At 44.2% G+C, this 17,921-nt stretch overlaps 1 protein-coding gene across 2 annotated transcripts in view; it reads right to left on the reverse strand.

Moving 5' to 3' along the window:
• Positions 1–17,921, reverse strand: part of KDM3B (lysine demethylase 3B) — a 266,148-nt gene that overhangs the window by 54,850 nt on the left and 193,377 nt on the right. For both annotated transcript variants that reach the window (XM_033927119.1, XM_033927118.1), the window contains 3 exons: positions 11,016–11,282; positions 10,402–10,573; positions 9,991–10,081 (listed from right to left, as the gene is read on the reverse strand). In XM_033927119.1, the coding sequence (XP_033783010.1) occupies positions 9,991–10,081; positions 10,402–10,573; positions 11,016–11,282 (530 nt within the window). The remainder of the gene's footprint in view (positions 1–9,990; positions 10,082–10,401; positions 10,574–11,015; positions 11,283–17,921) is intronic.

Here is a 17,921-nt window from a genome sequence, read left to right on the forward strand (position 1 = left end):
CCCAGATCTCTTTCAAGGTTACTTACCCCTAGCAATGATCCCCCCCATTGTATAGCTGAACATCGGGTTCTTTTTCCCAACATGCATGACCTTGCATTTCTCTATATTAAAACGCATCTGCCACTTTTTCGCCCACTCTTCCAGCTTCGTTAGGTCCCTTTGCAGGTCTTCACCGTCTTCCATGGTTCTAATCCAGCTGCAGAGTTTGGTGTCATCTGCAAATTTGATAACCTCATTTTCATCCCCGTCTCCAGATCATTTATAAATATGTTGAACAGTAGCGGTCCCAACACCAACCCCTGCGGAACTCCGCTCGTGACCCATTGCCAGTCTGAGTATTGGCCCTTTACTCCAACCCTCTGTTTTTTTGCCCGACAACCAGTGTTTAATCCATCGGTGTACATCCCCCTCCACCCCGTGGTTCCATAGCTTCTTAAGCAGCCGTTCGTGGGGTACTTCGTGGTGGTAAACGGTACCCCATCCAAAACGTCAGGCGTGATCAGTGGAGTGCCGCAGGGGTCGGTCTTGGGCCCGATTCTATTCAACTTATTCATAAGAGATATGACCCAAGGACTTAGAGGAAGGGTATCACTGTTCGCCGACGACGCCAAACTTTGCAACATAGTAGGTAAAAACACCATGCCTGATAATATGACACAGGATCTACTGCAGCTGGAACGGTGGTCAGCTTCAATGCTAAAAAGTGTAAGGTAATGCACCTGGGAAAGAGAAACCCGCACAGAACTTACATACTAAATGGTGAGACCTTGGCCAGGACCACGACGGAACGAGATCTAGGGGTGATCATTAGTGATGACATGAAGGCTGCAAATCAAGTGGAGAAGGCTTCCTCCAGGGCAAGGCAAGTTATGGGTTGTATCCGTAGAGGTTTTGTCAGCAGGAGACCTGAAGTCATGATGCCGCTATACAGGTCCATGGTGAGGCCTCATTTGGAATATTGTGTTCAATTCTGGAGACCACACTACCGGAAAGATGTGCTGAGAATCGAGTCGGTTCAGCGTATGGCCACTAGGATGGTCTTGGGACTCAAGGATCTCACGTATGAAGAAAGACTGAATAAACTGCGGCTGTACTCACTTGAGGAACGAAGAGAAAGGGGAGACATGATTGAAACGTTTAAGTATATCACGGGCCGTATCGAGTCGGAAGAAGATATCTTTTACCTCAGGGGACCCTCGACCACCACGGGGCATCCGCTGAAAATCAGGGGAGGGAAGTTCCATAGCGACTACAGAAAATACTTCTTCACTGAAAGAGTAGTGGATCATTGGAACAAACTCCCACTGCAGGTGATTGAGGCAAACAGCGTGTCAGACTTTAAGAGAAAATGGGATATTCACATGGGATCCCTAAGGGAGTAATTTAAGGAGGGAGGGTATTTGGAATGGGCAGACTTGGTGGGCTATAGCCCTTTTCTGCCGTCTTTTTCTATGTTTCTATGTTTCTACTTTGTCGAAGGCTTTTTGGAAGTTGAGGTAAATGATGTCTATGGGTTCCCCTTTGTCCATCTGGCTGTTTATTCCCTCAAAGAAGTGTAGTAATTTCGTGAGCATGACCTTCCCTTGCAGAAACCATGCTGGCTCTCCCTCAGCTGCCCATTTTTTTCTATGTGCTCGCAGATGCTGTCCTTGATCAGTGCTTCCATCATCTTTCCCAGAACCGAAGTCAAGCTCACCGGCCTGTAGTTTCCCGGGTCACCTCTCGATCCCTTCTTAAAGATAGGCGTGACATTTGCTATTTTCCAGTCCTCCGGGATCTTCCCAGTTTTCAAGGATAGGTTACATATTTGCTGGAGTGTTTCCGCTATTTCCTTCCTCAGTTCTTTTAGTACCCTTGGGTGGATTTCATCTGGGCCCGGTGATTTGTTGCTTCTCAATCTATCTATCTGTCGGAGGACGTCCTCATGGCTTATTTCTATTCGCTCCAATCTTGATCCCCACTTATGATCTCCTTGGGTTCTGGTACATTGGACGTGTCTTCGCTTGTGAAGACCAACGAGAAGAACTTGTTTAACCTGTCCGCTTCCTCTTTTTCCTCCTTTATCACTCCCTTTCTGTCTCCATCATCCAACAGTCCCACTTCCTCCCTCGCCTTCACATACCTGAAGAACGGTTTGAAGTTTCTCACTTCCCCAGCCAACTTCTCTTCGTATTTTCTTTTTGCTTTCACAACCACCCGGTGACATTCTTTCTGGTGTTTTTTGTGTTCCTTCCGGTTTTCCTCAGTTTGGTCCTTTTTCCACTTTCTAAACGATGTTTTCTTGTTGCCTGCCTTCTTCACTTCCTTTGTTATCCACACCGGGTTTTTTGTTCGATTTTGTTTGCACCCTTTCCTAAACCTGGGGACTACAGGTTTTACGCTTTTTGCACCGTGTTCTTGAGTAGGGACCAGGCTTCCTCTACAGTCTCCATTTTCCGTGAGCTGTTTCTGAGTTTCTTTTTCATTTTCCTCATAGCATCGTAGTTCCCAGGATCGAGAGAGGAGCTGCGGTGGGGGCTTGAGCATAAGCACCATTGTTGTCCCCCTACCTAGCCGCGAGCCTGCGGCGGCCTTCCTCACCCGGCTCTCACGGCTGGCGAACCCTAATGCTGACATTGAATCCAAGTAAACAACCGGGGCTGCCTACAGAAACAAAGTTTCACGGTGCTTGGCCCGCCAAACAATTTCTGCCGTTGCCGAAATTTACCCCACCGTTCCTTCCCTTCCTCCATCAGGTACAGTTCAGCTCCGCCTATGTTAAAAGGAGCTGCTTTGAAATTGGAGCCCTGCCGCCACCGTAACACGTTCCCTCTGCCGCGGTCCCATATGTCAGAGAAGGGGCGGGACCAAGGCAGAGGGGAAAGTGCTACGGCAGTGGCAGGGCTCCGATTTCGACGCGGCTCCTTTTAACATTGGTGGAGCTGCACTGCACCTGATGGGAGGGAGGGAAGGAAAGGTGGTTGTGCGCTGTCGAGCCCCTCTTTGCCCTCAGACCCTCTCCTAACTGCTCCCTCCTATCTCAGACCACTGGGGGGAGGTGCCTGTCTTCAGCTGCCGGGATGGAGGGAGGGAAGAAGAAAGAAGGGGCCCTGGCAAGCGAGTTATCAAAAGCCAACCATAGCCTGGGACCCCTACATGATATGAATAATGACCAGACAACAAAAGGTAAGAAAAATAATTTTATTTTCTGTTTTGTGATTACAATATGTCAGATTTGAAATGTGTCTTGAGGGAGGCTGCCGCTGCGGCTTTGGACAGAGGGGTACCATTTTCGTGGGAGCCGGCCTTCGGAGAGGCTTGGGACGCGGGGACGGATGCGGGAGGGGCTGCTGCTGCGAAGGGCTTTGGTGGGGGAGCCAGCCAGACCGCGAGTGTGGGGACGTTGTAAGCGCAGATTGGTCAAGGAGCCGCCGCTGCCGAGGCTTTGAAATTGCTCTCCTACCGTCACTCCCTCCCGCCCCGGCTCTGCCTCTGCCCAGGTTCAAAAGCAGGAGAGGCGGTCATCTAGCACCCGTTAATCTAACGGGCTTAAACACTAGTACCGTAATAAATCTCTTGTACTTTCTTCACGCCTCTGACTTTATGTGTCCAAGTGACCTTTCAAGTCCAGCACAGAGCGTCAAAGACGGACTTCTCAGCTCTGCGGAAAACTGAGAACTGAGGAGATGCGCCCTATGCTGGGCGGGAAGGTACTCGCGCATGCGCGGTGCGGGCAACTCAAAACTTCCAGTTTCTTCAAGCAAGACTGCTTGTGAGGCGTCCGCATCGGGGCTCCGTTGGATCACGTCACCCACTTGTGAGAATACCTGCCTGATTGTCCTGGGATAATGAAAACTTTTTTTTTTTTTTTTTTTAAATAATCAAAAAAAAAACACAACACAGCGACACGGTAATAAGAAAACACGGGCCGCAGTGAGAGAAGGCACGAAGCGAACTAAGTCCAGTGCAGAGCGTCAAAGACTTTAAGAAGGCGCAAGTGAATTAACTTCACGCAGAGAGTCGAAGATGGACTTTTCGGCTCCGCGGAAAAGTAAGAACTGAGGAGACGCACCCTTTGCTGGTCGGGAAGGCACTCGCGCATGCGCGATGTGGGCGACTCGAAACTTCGAATTTCTTCAAGCAAGACTGCTTGTGAGGCGTCCGCATCGGGGCTCCGTTGGATCACGTCACCCATTAGTGAGAATACCTGCCTGCTTGTCCTAAGATAATTTACATTTCTCAACGTTGAACTTCATTTGCCATTTTGTCGCCCCAAGAACGATGCAAAGTCTTAAGCTGTCCCTCCCCTTATCATGTTAAATGAAAAAAAAAAAAAACAAACCCCAAACTATTTGAGTCTACCTTCAAATCTCTGGGCCCCAGAATCTGGAATAGACTACTCCTATGCTTACGTCAAGTTCCCGCCTATTACAGCCTCAGAAGAATGTTAAAACTTATCTTTTTTCCTCATAATGACTGATCTCTAACCAACCTGCTCTCTAGAATCTAATTGCTAATGTAATAACTGATCCCAATCTTACTGTAAGAAACTACTGTGTATGGTATAGTATATACCTCAGTGCTTGTTACCGGCTCTGCTGCCACAGTGCACGGCTACCAGACTCATCCTGGAGACCTGTAGCCCATCCCTTGCCCATATCATATGCTCACACATTTCTCAACAGTAGCTCAACATGAAGTTACATATATAATCTAATCTAATATTTGTGGATCATACTATGTATATATATATATATATATATATATATATACATACATACACACACACAGTGAATAGACATCAATTGCAATTTACAAGGTTAAGAACTCATACAATACACGGGGAGTGAACAAATCAATTGCGGAAGGCGCAGGTCCTTACTATCCAGAGCTAGCAATTATAGACTGTTTAGAGTAGAACAAAATAAACAGTAAAGTCTGCAGTACAAGGAAAAAAAATGGTTAAGTGGCTTTGAACAGATATTCAATCTGAAACGAATGCACAGTTCAAGATAATAATTGGGTGATTGATCACAATGTTTTTTGATACAGAAATATTTTTAGTTTTCTTCTGAATTTCAAGAAACAGGGTTATTTTCTTTTTACTGGTGGTGGATTGTTCCAAGTTTTGATAGAGATACAGGTGAACAAAGATCTGAATTTGTGTTTGGGAGGGAAGGATTATCTTGGTGGTGCAGGTACTCTGGTAGATGTGAAGTGGAACCCTGAGAACAGAAGGACTAGTGCCTCTGGTGCGTTAAGTGTTACAATATAATGCAGGATAATTTGAAGGAGATACGGGAGGTTATGGGTAGCTAATGTAGTTCATGGCAGTATTCAGTAACTGTGTCAAATTTCTTGAGCCTGAAGATTAGTTTGATTGCTGTGTTCTGAATGGCGTATGGCAGGATGACTCCAAGAAAGAATTGCCGACTGGACCAAGCCATACAGAGAACTCACCAGGTAAGCCAAACTAGTCTCCACAGTGGGGCTCAAGGAGCCCCGTAAACTCCAATTCTGCCACAGTGCCTGCAGCCTGTTGAGTCCATCTAAGACAAGTCCAACTACAGACAGCTACCTGAAGGAACAGAGCCACCACCTCAAAAGGAAAGCTTGAGGGAAGATTCTAGCTTACGATCCTGCACATCCTTAAGGACCACCCCACCTTCCACAGGGACAGTGGTCTTCTTAGTCACAGATGCTACAAATACATCAGCCCTAGGCCATTTCAACTTGTCCAGCTCCTGCTGTGAAAAAGGTTAAAGGCGTGACACAGCCCAAGCCACCCTGGAGAGGCCCATTGTGCTATGATCAATTCCTGTATGGCTGTCTTGTGCTAGCCATATTATGGTTATCTGTGGCTGGAGCAGACACCTCTAGAGTAGAAATATTAAGCACTTTCAGAGCCCGAATAAAAGGATGGTAATTCCTCCTTTCAAAATACCCAGACCACCAATGAATAATCTCCCTTTCCTCCAGGACCTCCAAGATAGAAGCAGATTTGGAACCCCTGAACCTGTGGCCTCCAAAAGCCCTGGAGAGGGAGGTCAATCCTGGAGCTCCTTGACCATATTATATGCTTACACATTTTTCAGTTGTAGCTCATCATCAAGTTACATAAGTCCCTGTCTCAATCACAAAGCCACAAGCTGTTGCCTCAGCTATTGGTTCTCCCACACAAGCAAGCAGAGAGCTGAGTTGTTCATGTCCAGGCTGCACATGCTTTTTTTGGGGGGGAGGCAGGCAGGCCGAATGAAGGGACCTGATCTGCCCTGTCCTGCCACTGGAGGTAGGATTGTTGCAGCATACCAGAGAGCGCTGGCAAGAAGAGGAGGCGGAAATAAGAAACAAGAGGAGGGAAAAGACAGGCACAGCACAGCGAGTAACACCAGATTCAGTGGACTGAGCTTTAAGGGTAGATGGGGAACCTGTTGCAACTGTGATCCAGTCTCTGACGTATATATGGTCCCTTTCCTAATTGGTGGTGAGTGGCAAACTTTAATTTGCAATTGTTGATGTTTAACTACCGTTATGTACTACTTATGTTATGACCATGATTCTGTGGGGGCTTGGAAGGAACTCGTGGTTGTCCGGTAAAGAGACGTTTGTGGAGGGGTTGTGTAAGTAAGTATGGGTATTTAGAAAAGATGAATTCTTACATTCATTTCTCATTCCTTATGTCTCCACTTCTTTTCTACAATCTATTTATGACCATAGATTAGTCCTTCCCAGATCTTGTAGAGCTGGTTAGGAATAGAGAGATGAATGGGAAGAAATCTGATAAGTGATCAAATCAAATTTTTAATAAACTTGAGAGAAATTTCACCCATCCTCACCCATCCCCTATAGAATCTAACTCATACCCATTATGATCCAGTCCATCCAACCTATTCCCAACCCCAGCCCCAGCCATACTCATAGCCTTAGTCTGGTGTTGGAGCTGTCTAGGCATTGCAAGCCTCATTCTGCAGTCACCAGTGACTTTGATGACAATCTCGAGGGAATCTCATGGCAATTTCTTCCATCCCCTTTGATATATAATCCTCTGAGCCAAACTAATACAAATTAAGGAAGAGCACTCCCTCCCCTTTACTATTACAAAATGTATTTTACCCTCCTTGTTCCCGTATGTCCTGTTTTTGTTTTGTCATAATTATGTTTTCCCAAGATTTTAGAAATGTTATTTTAGGAATCTGTAAACCGCTTAGACAATTATTTTAAGCCGTATATCAAATTTTAAATAAAATTTGGAATCCAATAGCAAATTCTTCCATCCCTGCAGCAATCCTGTGGATTCTGTGAGATTCCTGCAATCTCCATTGCTTATGCAGCTGTCTAGTTGGGAAAGCACAAGAAATAGCACTTTTTCTTTTTGGCTCCTTTCCTCTAGAATGATCTTCTTTGTCTCTATGAACTGAGTTTTCATTTGCTAAATTCAAAGCCTCACTGAAAGCATATTTCTTTATCACTGAATGTTGAAGTTAACCAGGGTTCTAACAAGAGAATAGACCTGTTATATCTGAATGAAGTTTTTGACAGAGTACTGAGCGTTCATGGTCAGCACTTGAATGGTTCTCTTGTATGACTGCACCCTTCTTATGAATTAGAGGTTTTTTTTTCTTTTTTAATCCAGTATATAAAGAGATTATGTAATATCTTTTGCAGGAGAAAGGTGTGTCATTCTGGCAAGCAGGTTATCTCCCCATGGCTGTGTGCCATATGCAGAAGAAATCTACTCCAGATTTTTTCTGAGATCCTCCTACTTCACTGGGATCTTTACTGTAGTTAGTATCCAAGCCAACAAGCGCTCCATCAAAATTTTATGAATTTCCCAAATAAATCAAATGTTGTGCTCAAACATAATAACACTTGAACACTTGGATAGGAGGCAATGTTCAATTGTGGATTAAGAATCGGATATTGGACAGAAAACAGAGGGTAGGGTTGAATGGCTATTTTTCTCAGTGGAGAAGGGTAAATAGTGGTGTGCTGCAGGGATCTGTGCTGGGACCAGTGCTATTTACCTTATTTATACATAATCTGGAAAATGGAATGAGTGAGGTGATTAAATTTGCAGATGACACTAAACTGTTCAAAGCTGTTAAAATGCATGTGGACTGTGAAAAACTGCAGGAAGACCTTAGGAAATTGGAAGACTGCACATCCAAATGGCAGATGAAATTCAATTGGCAAATTCAAAGTGATGCACATTGGGAAGAATAGCTTAAATCACAGTTACCAGATGCTAGGGTCCACCTTGGGGGTTAGTGTCCAAGAAAAAGATCCGGTTGTCATTGTAAACAATATGATGAAACCTTCCGCCCAATGTGTGGCAGCGCCCAAAAAAAGCAAACAAGATGCTAGGAATTATTAAAAAACAGATGGTTAACAAGACCAAGAATATTATAATGTCTCTATATTGCTTCATGGTACGGTCTCACCTTGAGTATTGCGTTCAGTTCTGGTCTCCTTATCTCAAAAGAGTTACAGTGTCACTAGAAAAATTTCAAAGAAGAGCAACCAAGAAGATAATGGGGATGAATTCCTCTCATATGAGGAAAGAATAAAAAGGTTAGGAAGCCTTGGAAAAGAGATGGCTTGGAAAAGAGACAGCTAACGGGAGATATGATTGAAGTTTACAAAATCCTGAGTGGAGTAGAATGGATACAAGTGGATCAATTTTTCATGCTGTCAAAAATGACAAGGATTAGGGGACACTCGACAAAGTTACAGGGAAATACTTTTAAAACCAATCAGGCCTTAGATTAAGTGGGGATGGGCGGACCCGCTATGCCTAAGGCCTGATTGGTCCAGGCTTCTAGAGCCTGGGCCAATCAGGCCTTAGGCTTCGGCGGGATGGGCCGGGAAGGGGCGGGCCCGCCTCATTTCGACGAGGCGTGCCTGCTTGCTCGACGTGCAAGACCCATCTGTAAGAACAGGTTTGGTGGAGTGGGGGTTGTTAGCGCCGGGGGGGGGGTGCGTCTTCGGGCAGGAGGGATAGGGCACCCTCCTACCAGCGACCGATATTGTCGGGGGGGGGGGGGGGGGGGGATCGGTAATGTCGGGGGGGGGGGGGCGGTCGGTGGTGTGGGGGGGGGGGGGGCGGTCAGTAGTGTCGGGGAGGGGGGGTGCGTCTTCGGGCAGGAGGGTTTGGGCACCCTCCTGCCAGTGATCGGTCAGGGGGCCATGGCCCGCTATACTTATAGCGGCAGAGAGATCCCTTGCCGCGATAAGTATAGCGGCCGCGTCTACTTACAATGTAGACCAGCATTTTGCTGGCCTACATTTTTAAGCTTCTCATCTACTAGGGAGACGCGTAGGGCCGCCTAGGTTCAGCCTAAGGCCCGCCTAAGGCCCTTAGACGAGCTTAGGCATCTTGCGGGTCTCCCTAGGCTCCCGGAGGCGCCTTCAGGCCTGCCTGGGGAGCATTTTTTTTAAAAAAATGTGCATCCCGATTGGCTGATTAGACAGCTGTAGGACGTCTACAGCTGCCTAAAATCGGGACGCACTTTTAGAGAATCAGGGCCTTTGCGTCTAAAAATGTTTTAAAAACTAGTTTCAAGTTTATTTATTATTTGATTAATCGCCTATTCCAAATTCTAAGTGATGTACAAATTGGTAAAATACATTATCTAAAATATACATAAAATAGACCTACATTAAAGTCAAAAAATGTTGAATTTAGGATTTTTCAGGAGGGGGGAAGAAGAACATGCAGAAACTCTCAAAATTCTTTTTCAGACCACCACCACTCCCCTAGATTCACCTCACAGACTGCAGGTGGCAGTAGAGCTCCCAGTGAAGTAGGAGGATCAAAGAAAAAATCCAGAGTGGATTCCTTCTACATATGACTCATGGCCATGGGGAGATAACCCGTTTGTCCAGAATGACACACCTATTGCACTGGAAATTTTATTTTGTGAACCACTTTGACTTGGATTGCCAATAAAGCAGTATATTACATCCTCAATAAACTAATTCAGTTACTTATGCATCAGTTCTATGCCCTACCTCGTTGGCATCATGTCCCTAAAATCCTCCCCAGGCGGCCAGTCCTTCAGTTTTAAAACCATTGGATATCCATCTTCTGACCTTAGTCGTTCTGTAATGAAGAAAAAGTAACACTGAAACCATGTCTAAGAAGTGTGGATACTATGCTAAAATCAATCCAGAAAGGAGATTTATCATTTTTGCTTTAATGTAAGCCCATTGGGTTATGTTCTTCATTTCTATCAATAGCAAGTATCCTGTCTAGATCCCTCCCTCCAGCTCAAACCAGTTTTCTGCTCTCATCTCTGCCCCATGCCAAGTCTGATAAAAGTTTCAAGTCCATGCCCTTATTTTGTCAGCACAGCTGCAGCTAATGCCTCTTTCTTCTACTAATTCCATCTCTTAGCTCATGCTTCTTTCTTTTGCACTTACTTGTAATAACTTCAAAACCATCCCAAAAATCCCGAACTTTGACATCCGAAATTATAGTGCAGTTTCTGCAATTGACAAGGTCAACATCTTGGTCTCCAAATTCTAGGCTAAATGCCTCTGGCTTCCAAAGCTCTGATTTTAGCTTCTTCTGGACTCCTGAAACCAGCACAGGCTGCAGAGAGAAAATTTAATAACAACTGAGCTCTCCTTTATCAGAATTAAGAATTGGTAAACATTTTCACAATTAATTTCTAGGTATAACAATCACAGACAGTAGGAAATAAACCAATGCATAACTGGAGAAAACTCAGAAAGCCACTGCTGAATTTTTGAAAACAAATGAAGTGGTAATAAAATTAGGATAACCCATTTGTCTACACCTGGTTAAAGCATTTTTCCATTCAAAATTTACAGGACAAAATTAAAAACAAACAATTCTGGGAACAGAGCATGATGTTTTTAAAGGCTGAATTTTAAAAGCAATCTTACTGTTCATTTCTTTAAGCTCCCACTTCTGTAAAACAAAACTTGGTAATAAACAATGCTTTTTGAGACTAAGCCATTCCAACAAAAACAAACAAATGATGTACCTTTCGTCACAATGGATTTCTTACCTGGCCCTGTTTCCAGCACTCCCTAAATATTTTCCAGTTGTTTTTATTGCTAGGGTCATGAAGGCAAAGAAGCCTCCCATCACAGAGCCAGGAATGTGAGGTATGTGGATCAAGAACATTTAAGCCCATCACCATCTCCTTGACCTCCTTCTGTGTATCTGATGAATTAATTGTTCGCTTAGAGACATCAGACGTCTTTTTATTCTCCACCACAGAAGCAATGATATGATCCAGAAAATTTGGCAGACTAGCCTTGCCTTTGGCCCCCTGCAATATATAAATGATAACATAAAGATAATAAAAATGCTTGGCTGTAACATGTGTTTTCTATGGACAGCAGCATTCAGTTAGAGGTCAGCGTACATTTCCTAGTTTTAAGAAGGCCCGTAAGACTTTCTTTTTTGAACAAGCTTTTCCATTGATGATTTGGGTGCTTGTTATGGATGTTTTGCATTTTTTTAAAAAATCTATGTTTTACTTGTAAGAATGATTTATCTTTTCTTTTAAATATATTTGGAATTCTTTTCTTTCTTTTTAGATTGTAAACTACTTTGACCAATTCTGTAATTGTAGTATAGCAAAAAATTTTAATAAACATAATCGGCCACACAAATGGACATCTTCATCTGATAGCTCTGATGCAGCTCTTTAAAAGCCTGGAAGCTCTACCCTAACATGTGTGATCATACACAACATTTAAAAACTATGACAGATCCATGGCAGGTATGTGTAGGGAAAGGGGAAAGAGGATGGGATCTGATACTGCCTTTCTGCAGTTTACATATTATATGCAAGTACTTATTTTACATATTATATGCAAGTACTTATTTTGTGCAATAGAAGGTTAGGTGACTTGCCCAGAGTCATAGGGAGCTGCAGTGGAAATCAAATTCTGTCCCCCAGGTTCTCAGCCCACTGCACTAACCATCAGGCTAGTCCTCCACAACACACTATTCTTTGCTGTCCATGAAGAATACCCCTAGGTAATTCAATTCCTGATTCTCTCTCGCAGTAAAATATACACCTATCCTCTCAACCCTTTCACCCTTCAGTTCTATGTCTCAATCTGTGCTCAGTGAATTTCCAAGAAAAAATCTGCTGGGTACATACAGGACTAGTTACCAGCTAGACAGTGATGTCACTCTGAATTGTGATGTCATCACTGCTCATAATCCCAGGCACTCAGCCAGTTTTTTCTTTCATCTCTCTCCTTCTATCTTGTTTCATAGCTCCCCATTGTTTGTATCAGACATTAATCTTTCCCTTTCGCTGAAGATTTAAATCTTTCTTTGAGGTGTTATAACAAGTGTAATAAACTATAAACCATTGTTTTCTACAAGGAAATGCTGGATTAATCAGCCATGTGAGTGGGAAAGTTGCCTTCCAACAAAAAGATAACAGTCGGAAAGCCATCAGGCAGTGGTGTACCAAGGCGGGGAAGGGGACCGCCCCGGTGCACACCCTAGGGGGGTGCACAGCCGGCTGGGTCCGGAACCTCCCATTTTACTCTTTAATGGGACCTGCACCTCAGCGCAGCTGCCATACTTATTCTAGAGCAGAGTCCGCAGCCGTGATGAAGTGCAGGATGGTCCCGCGATGATTATGGCTGCCAGCTCTGCTCCGGAACAAGTACGTGACATCGGAGGGGGTGGACCGGTAGCCACAGTCATCGTGGGATCTTGCCGCAACTCCCTGCATCTGCTGGTCTACCCCCTCTGATGTCACGTACTTCTTCCGGAGCAGAGCCAGCAGACGCAGTCATCATGGGACCTTGCTGGTTTGGAGGGAACAAGAAAGGAGCATAGAAGGATGGTGGAGGGACAGAAAGGGGATCAGGGTGGTATGGAAGGGTGGTAGAGAGAAAGGGGGGTAGGATGGTATGGAAGGGTGGTGGAGGGAGAGAAAGGGGGTCAGGGTGATGGAGAGAGAGAAAGGGGGCAGATGCTAATGGAATTGATGTGCAGGGAAAGGGGAGAGAGACATAAGGGGGAAGGATACAGGATGGAATTGGGTTGGAGGGAAAGAAAGGAGGCAGATGCTGATGGAAGTGGGGGGAAGGGGAGAGGAGAGAGATGAAATGCCAGACCATGGGGGTGTGGGAGAGGGAATGGAAGAAGAGGAGGAGAGATGCCAGACCATTGGAAGAGGGGAAGGGAAGAAGATGGACGCCAGACCAATGGGGGTGAAGGAAGAAATGGAAGGGGGAGGCATACAATTTCTGGAAGGGTGTCAAAAAATGATGGGCTCTAGATGTCACATAAGTTAGGTAAGCTACTGCCACCAGGGGTAGACAAATTTGCTAGGTTGAGACGAGGGTGGGGGCAATATGGAAACTGAAATTTGATGCAATGAACAGTGTTGTTCAAAGTACTTAAGTAAAAATAAATGTATGTTTGAATACTTAAGTAAGAGTAAAAGTACAGTGGAGAACATTAAAAACTTACTTAAGTAAAAAAAGTTATTGCCTAATACAGACATGGGCAAACAACGGCAACTAATACAGACATGGGCAAACTGTTTTAATCCGGCCTGCCGAAAATTTCCTGTTGGTCTGTGCAGGGCTGGCAAGATTGATGCACAGAAATTTCCTGCCTGTCCATACAGGGCCGGCGAGATCAAGGGGGCCCAATGAGTTGCAACGTTTTGCTTCCCAGCCTCCGACAGTGGCTTCCTTCCTTCCGCTCCCCTACCAGCAGCTCTCAGTACTTGCCTGCAGCAGTGCCAGTAGCGTCAGCGCAGTGATTCACTTAGGCAGCCTTGGGGCTTTTGCTGAGTCGTGGCCTGCCTCTGATGATGCAACTTCCTCTTTCCTCAGAGGCGGGCGCGACCCATCAAAGGACCCAAGGCTACCTAAGTGAATCACTGCGCTGATGCTTCTGGCACTGCTATAGGCAAGTACTGAGAGCAGAGGAAAGGGGAGGAAGCCACTGTTGGAGGCTGGGAAGCTGCTGGACTAAGGAAAATAAAGGGAGAGCTGCTACTGGACTTGGAGGGAGGGAGGGAGAAAGAGAGATGCTGCTGGGACGGGGGAAGGGAATAGATTTACTATTGGATAGGGAGAGGAGGTAAGGAAGAAGGGGTACTGCTGGACAGGGGAGGAGGAAAAAAGGAAAGAAACAACTGGAAAGAGTTCAGTCGCAAAAAATCTGTTTTTTCAAATTACGTATCATTCGGGTCCTTACTTTCTGTCCTAGAGACCGATTCAATTATTATTCTGATACACTCCTTAGTTATCTCCCATTTAGATTATTGTAACTCGCTTCTCAATGGTCTCCCTCAAAAAGAAATTCGACGCCTACAACTAATACAAAATACCGCAATAAAACTTATTTATAAAATAGGCAAATACGACCATGTTACTCCTCTTCTAAAGAAAGCACATTGGCTCCCTATCACTCACCGTATTATCTATAAAATCATTTTACTTTCCTTTAAAATAAAACTCTCTCACCAGCCCTCATTCCTAGATAAACTTCTCATACCCCAATGTTCCCCACGTACTCTAAGGGCAACTGACCAAAAACTTCTTTTTATTCCCTCCATAAAAGATTTTTACTATACACGAAAAGTAAATTTTGCAGTAACTGTTCCAACCTTATGGAACTCTCTTCCACAGCAACTCCGCGATGAACAACGTCTAGATAAATTTAAGATAGGCCTAAAAACCTTCTTATTCTGTGACGCTTTTGCCAGTGCCTAGACCTATCTTCTTTTCTTTCCTTTCCAGCAACCAACCGCTTTAATAAAGCGACCCCACCCTATATGTTTTATCCCAATCCCACTATCTTCTTTTTCTTCTTAATTATGTAACTCTTCCCCTCCTCTCCCATCTACCCTCACGCTCTAGTTTGTCTTGTTAATATTAGTGATGTTCACACTATATATATAATATACCAATTATTTTATCTTTAATTTTTTAGCTTTCCTATCTTTTAATACTATTGTTAACCGGCCAGATATTTGTTTGGTCGGTATATTAAAATTAATAAACTTTAAACTTGAGATTAGATGAGGGGAAGGGGTCAGAGAGTCAAAGACGGACTTCTCGGCTCCGCGGAAAACTAAGAACTGAGGAGACGCGCCGGTGCACTGGGCGGGAAGGCACTCGTGCACGCGCAGTGCGGGCGACTCGAAACTTCTAATTTCTTCAAGCAAGTCTGCTTGTGAGGTGTCCGCATCGGCGCTCCGTCGGATGATGTCACCCACATGTGAGAATAGTCTGCCTACTTGTCCTGGAATAAACACCTTATCATGGTAAAAAAAGCTGAAAAAGGTGTGTCTGATACCAAGGTGTGAAACTGTCACAGAAATAAGTCAGAAGTGGTGGAAATAAAAAGAAAATTCAACTTCCTAAGAGAGGAAGTTAAAAGAGCATAGGCTATTGGTTGAAATGGAGGCTGTAGCAGACTGGAGAGGACCATAGTAAGATTCCAAACTAGTAAAGGAGATTTGAGAAATGGTCTGATGTTGACAAGTGCTTTCATAAACTGTTAACAAAAAGATGAATAGTCAGAACTTCAACAGTAAAATAAACATGGAAAATACTAAAAACTGTGCAGAAAAGTCTGACGTGATTTTAAGCCATTAGCTTTATAACTGGAAAATACACTGAAGATATGGAGGGTGATAAAGCATCTCGATGATGAATACCATACTACACTGAAAAACCATATTTTGTTGGGAAACACTGCCATGTAGAAGGGATTCCAGGAGACATTAAAAAAAAGATTCTGAAAAGAGCAGAAGATCAGCATCGGATAAGGTCATCCCGAATAGAAGTGTCAGATGAGACAATTGTAGAATGGGATGTAAAAGAGACTTCGACTCTGCATGAGAAGAGATGGCAAGATCTAGAGGGATATTGGATCTCTAACAGTGTCTGAAACAGGATAGGACTATCTGAGGATTCTCAGAAAGAGAAAATGTGATGCAAAACGTGATGCAAGGAAGCGAGTTTCCACTGGTGTTGCCGAAGAAATCAGCTGAGTTTGTCAGCAAGAGTATTTCTTGCTTCTTGAACATTTCAACATAGACAAGGTTAAGAACATATAAATAGCCTTACTGGGTCAGACCAATGGTCCATCTAGCCCAGTAGCCTGTTCTCTACGGTAGAACAATCCAGGTCACTAGTACCTGGCCAAAACCCAAGGAGTAGCAATATTCCATGCTACCGATCCAGGGCAAGCAGTGGTTTCCCCCATGTCTTTCTTAATAACAGACTAAGGACTTTTCCTCCAGGAAATTGTCCAAACTTTTCTTAAAACCAACTACGCTATCTGCTCTTACCACAACATCTGGTAACGCGTTCCAGAGCTTAACTATTCTCTGAATGAAAAAAAAATTTCCTCCTATTGGTTTTAAAAGAATTTCCCTGTAACTTCATCAAGTGTCCCCTAGTCTTTGTAATTTTTGACAGAATGAAAAGTATATTCCACTCAGGATTTCGTAGACTACAATCATATCTCCCCCTCAGCTGTTTCTTTTCTAAGCTGAAGAGCCCTAATCTTTTTAGTTTTTCCTCATAAGAAAGGAGTTCCATTCCCCTTTATCAACTTGGATGTTCTTTTTTGAACTTTTTCTAGCGCCACTATATCTTTCTTGAGATAAGGGGACCAGAATTGAACGCAATATTCCAAATGAGGTCGCACCATGGAGCGATACAGGGGCATTATGACATTCTTAGTTTTGTTAACCATCCTTTTTATAATAATTCCCAGCATCCTGTTTGCTTTTTTGGCCACCGCCGCACATTGGATGGAAGGTTTCATCGTATTGTCTACAATGACACCCAGATCCTTTCATTGCGCGCCAACCCCCAAGGTGGACCCTAGCTTCCGCTAACTGTGCTTCAGGTTATTCTTCCCAATGTGCATCACTTTGCATTTTCCACTAGAGGTCTGCACGGGAACAGGGATCGCAGGAATCCCCCCCTAACCCACAGGACTCCCACGGGGATGGAAGGCTTTGGAAGCAGGGTCCATCCATATAATATAATGGACACATCAGCCTTAGTAAAAGAGGGGGTTTATAAGTTAATTACCTGAATAGAAAACAAAAAAAGGGTTCCACCAAAGAGATTCCACAAGGAAAACAGCAGCACAAACACAAAGAAACTGTGGAATTGATGATCCTGTCAAAAGTAATTGCTGCTTTTTATGGGGACGGGCGGGGATGGAGGTAATTCCTTGCGGGGATGGGTGGGGACGGAGAGAATCCTAGTGGGGATGGGTGGAATTTCTGTCCCGCGCAACTCTCTATTGTTCACATTAAATTTAATCTGCTACTTGGACGCCCAGTCTTCCAATTTCCTAAGGTCCACCTACATTTTTTCACAATACACATGCGATTTAACAACTTTGAACAGTTTAGTGTCATCTGCAAATTTAATCACCTCACTCGTCGTTCCAATTTCCAGATCAGTTATAAATAAGTTAAATAGTAGCAGTCCCAGTACAGACCCCTGAGGCACGCCACTGTTTACTCTCCTCCATTGAGAAAAATGACCATTTAACCCTATCCTATGTTTTCTATCCATTAACCAATCCACAATTGAACTTTGCCAGTTATCCCATGACTCTTTAATTTTCTCAGGAGCCTCCCCTGAGGAACTTTATCAAAAGCTTTCAGAAAATCTAGATACACTATATCAACCGGCTCACCTTTATCCACATGTTTATCCACAACCTTCAAAGTCAAGCAAATTTGTGAAGGCAAGATCTCCCTCGGCTGAACTCATGCTGACTCCATTTCATTAAATCATGTTTGTCTACATGTTCCACAATTTTATTTTTTATAATCATTTCTACCATTTTGCCCGGCACCGAAGTGAGGCTTACCAGTCTGAAATTTCCCGGATCTCCCCTGGAGCCCTTTTTAAAAATCGGTGTAACATTGGCCAACCTCCAA

This window comes from Geotrypetes seraphini, chromosome 18 (assembly GCF_902459505.1).
Source record: "Geotrypetes seraphini chromosome 18, aGeoSer1.1, whole genome shotgun sequence".
Lineage (NCBI taxonomy): Eukaryota > Metazoa > Chordata > Amphibia > Gymnophiona > Dermophiidae > Geotrypetes > Geotrypetes seraphini.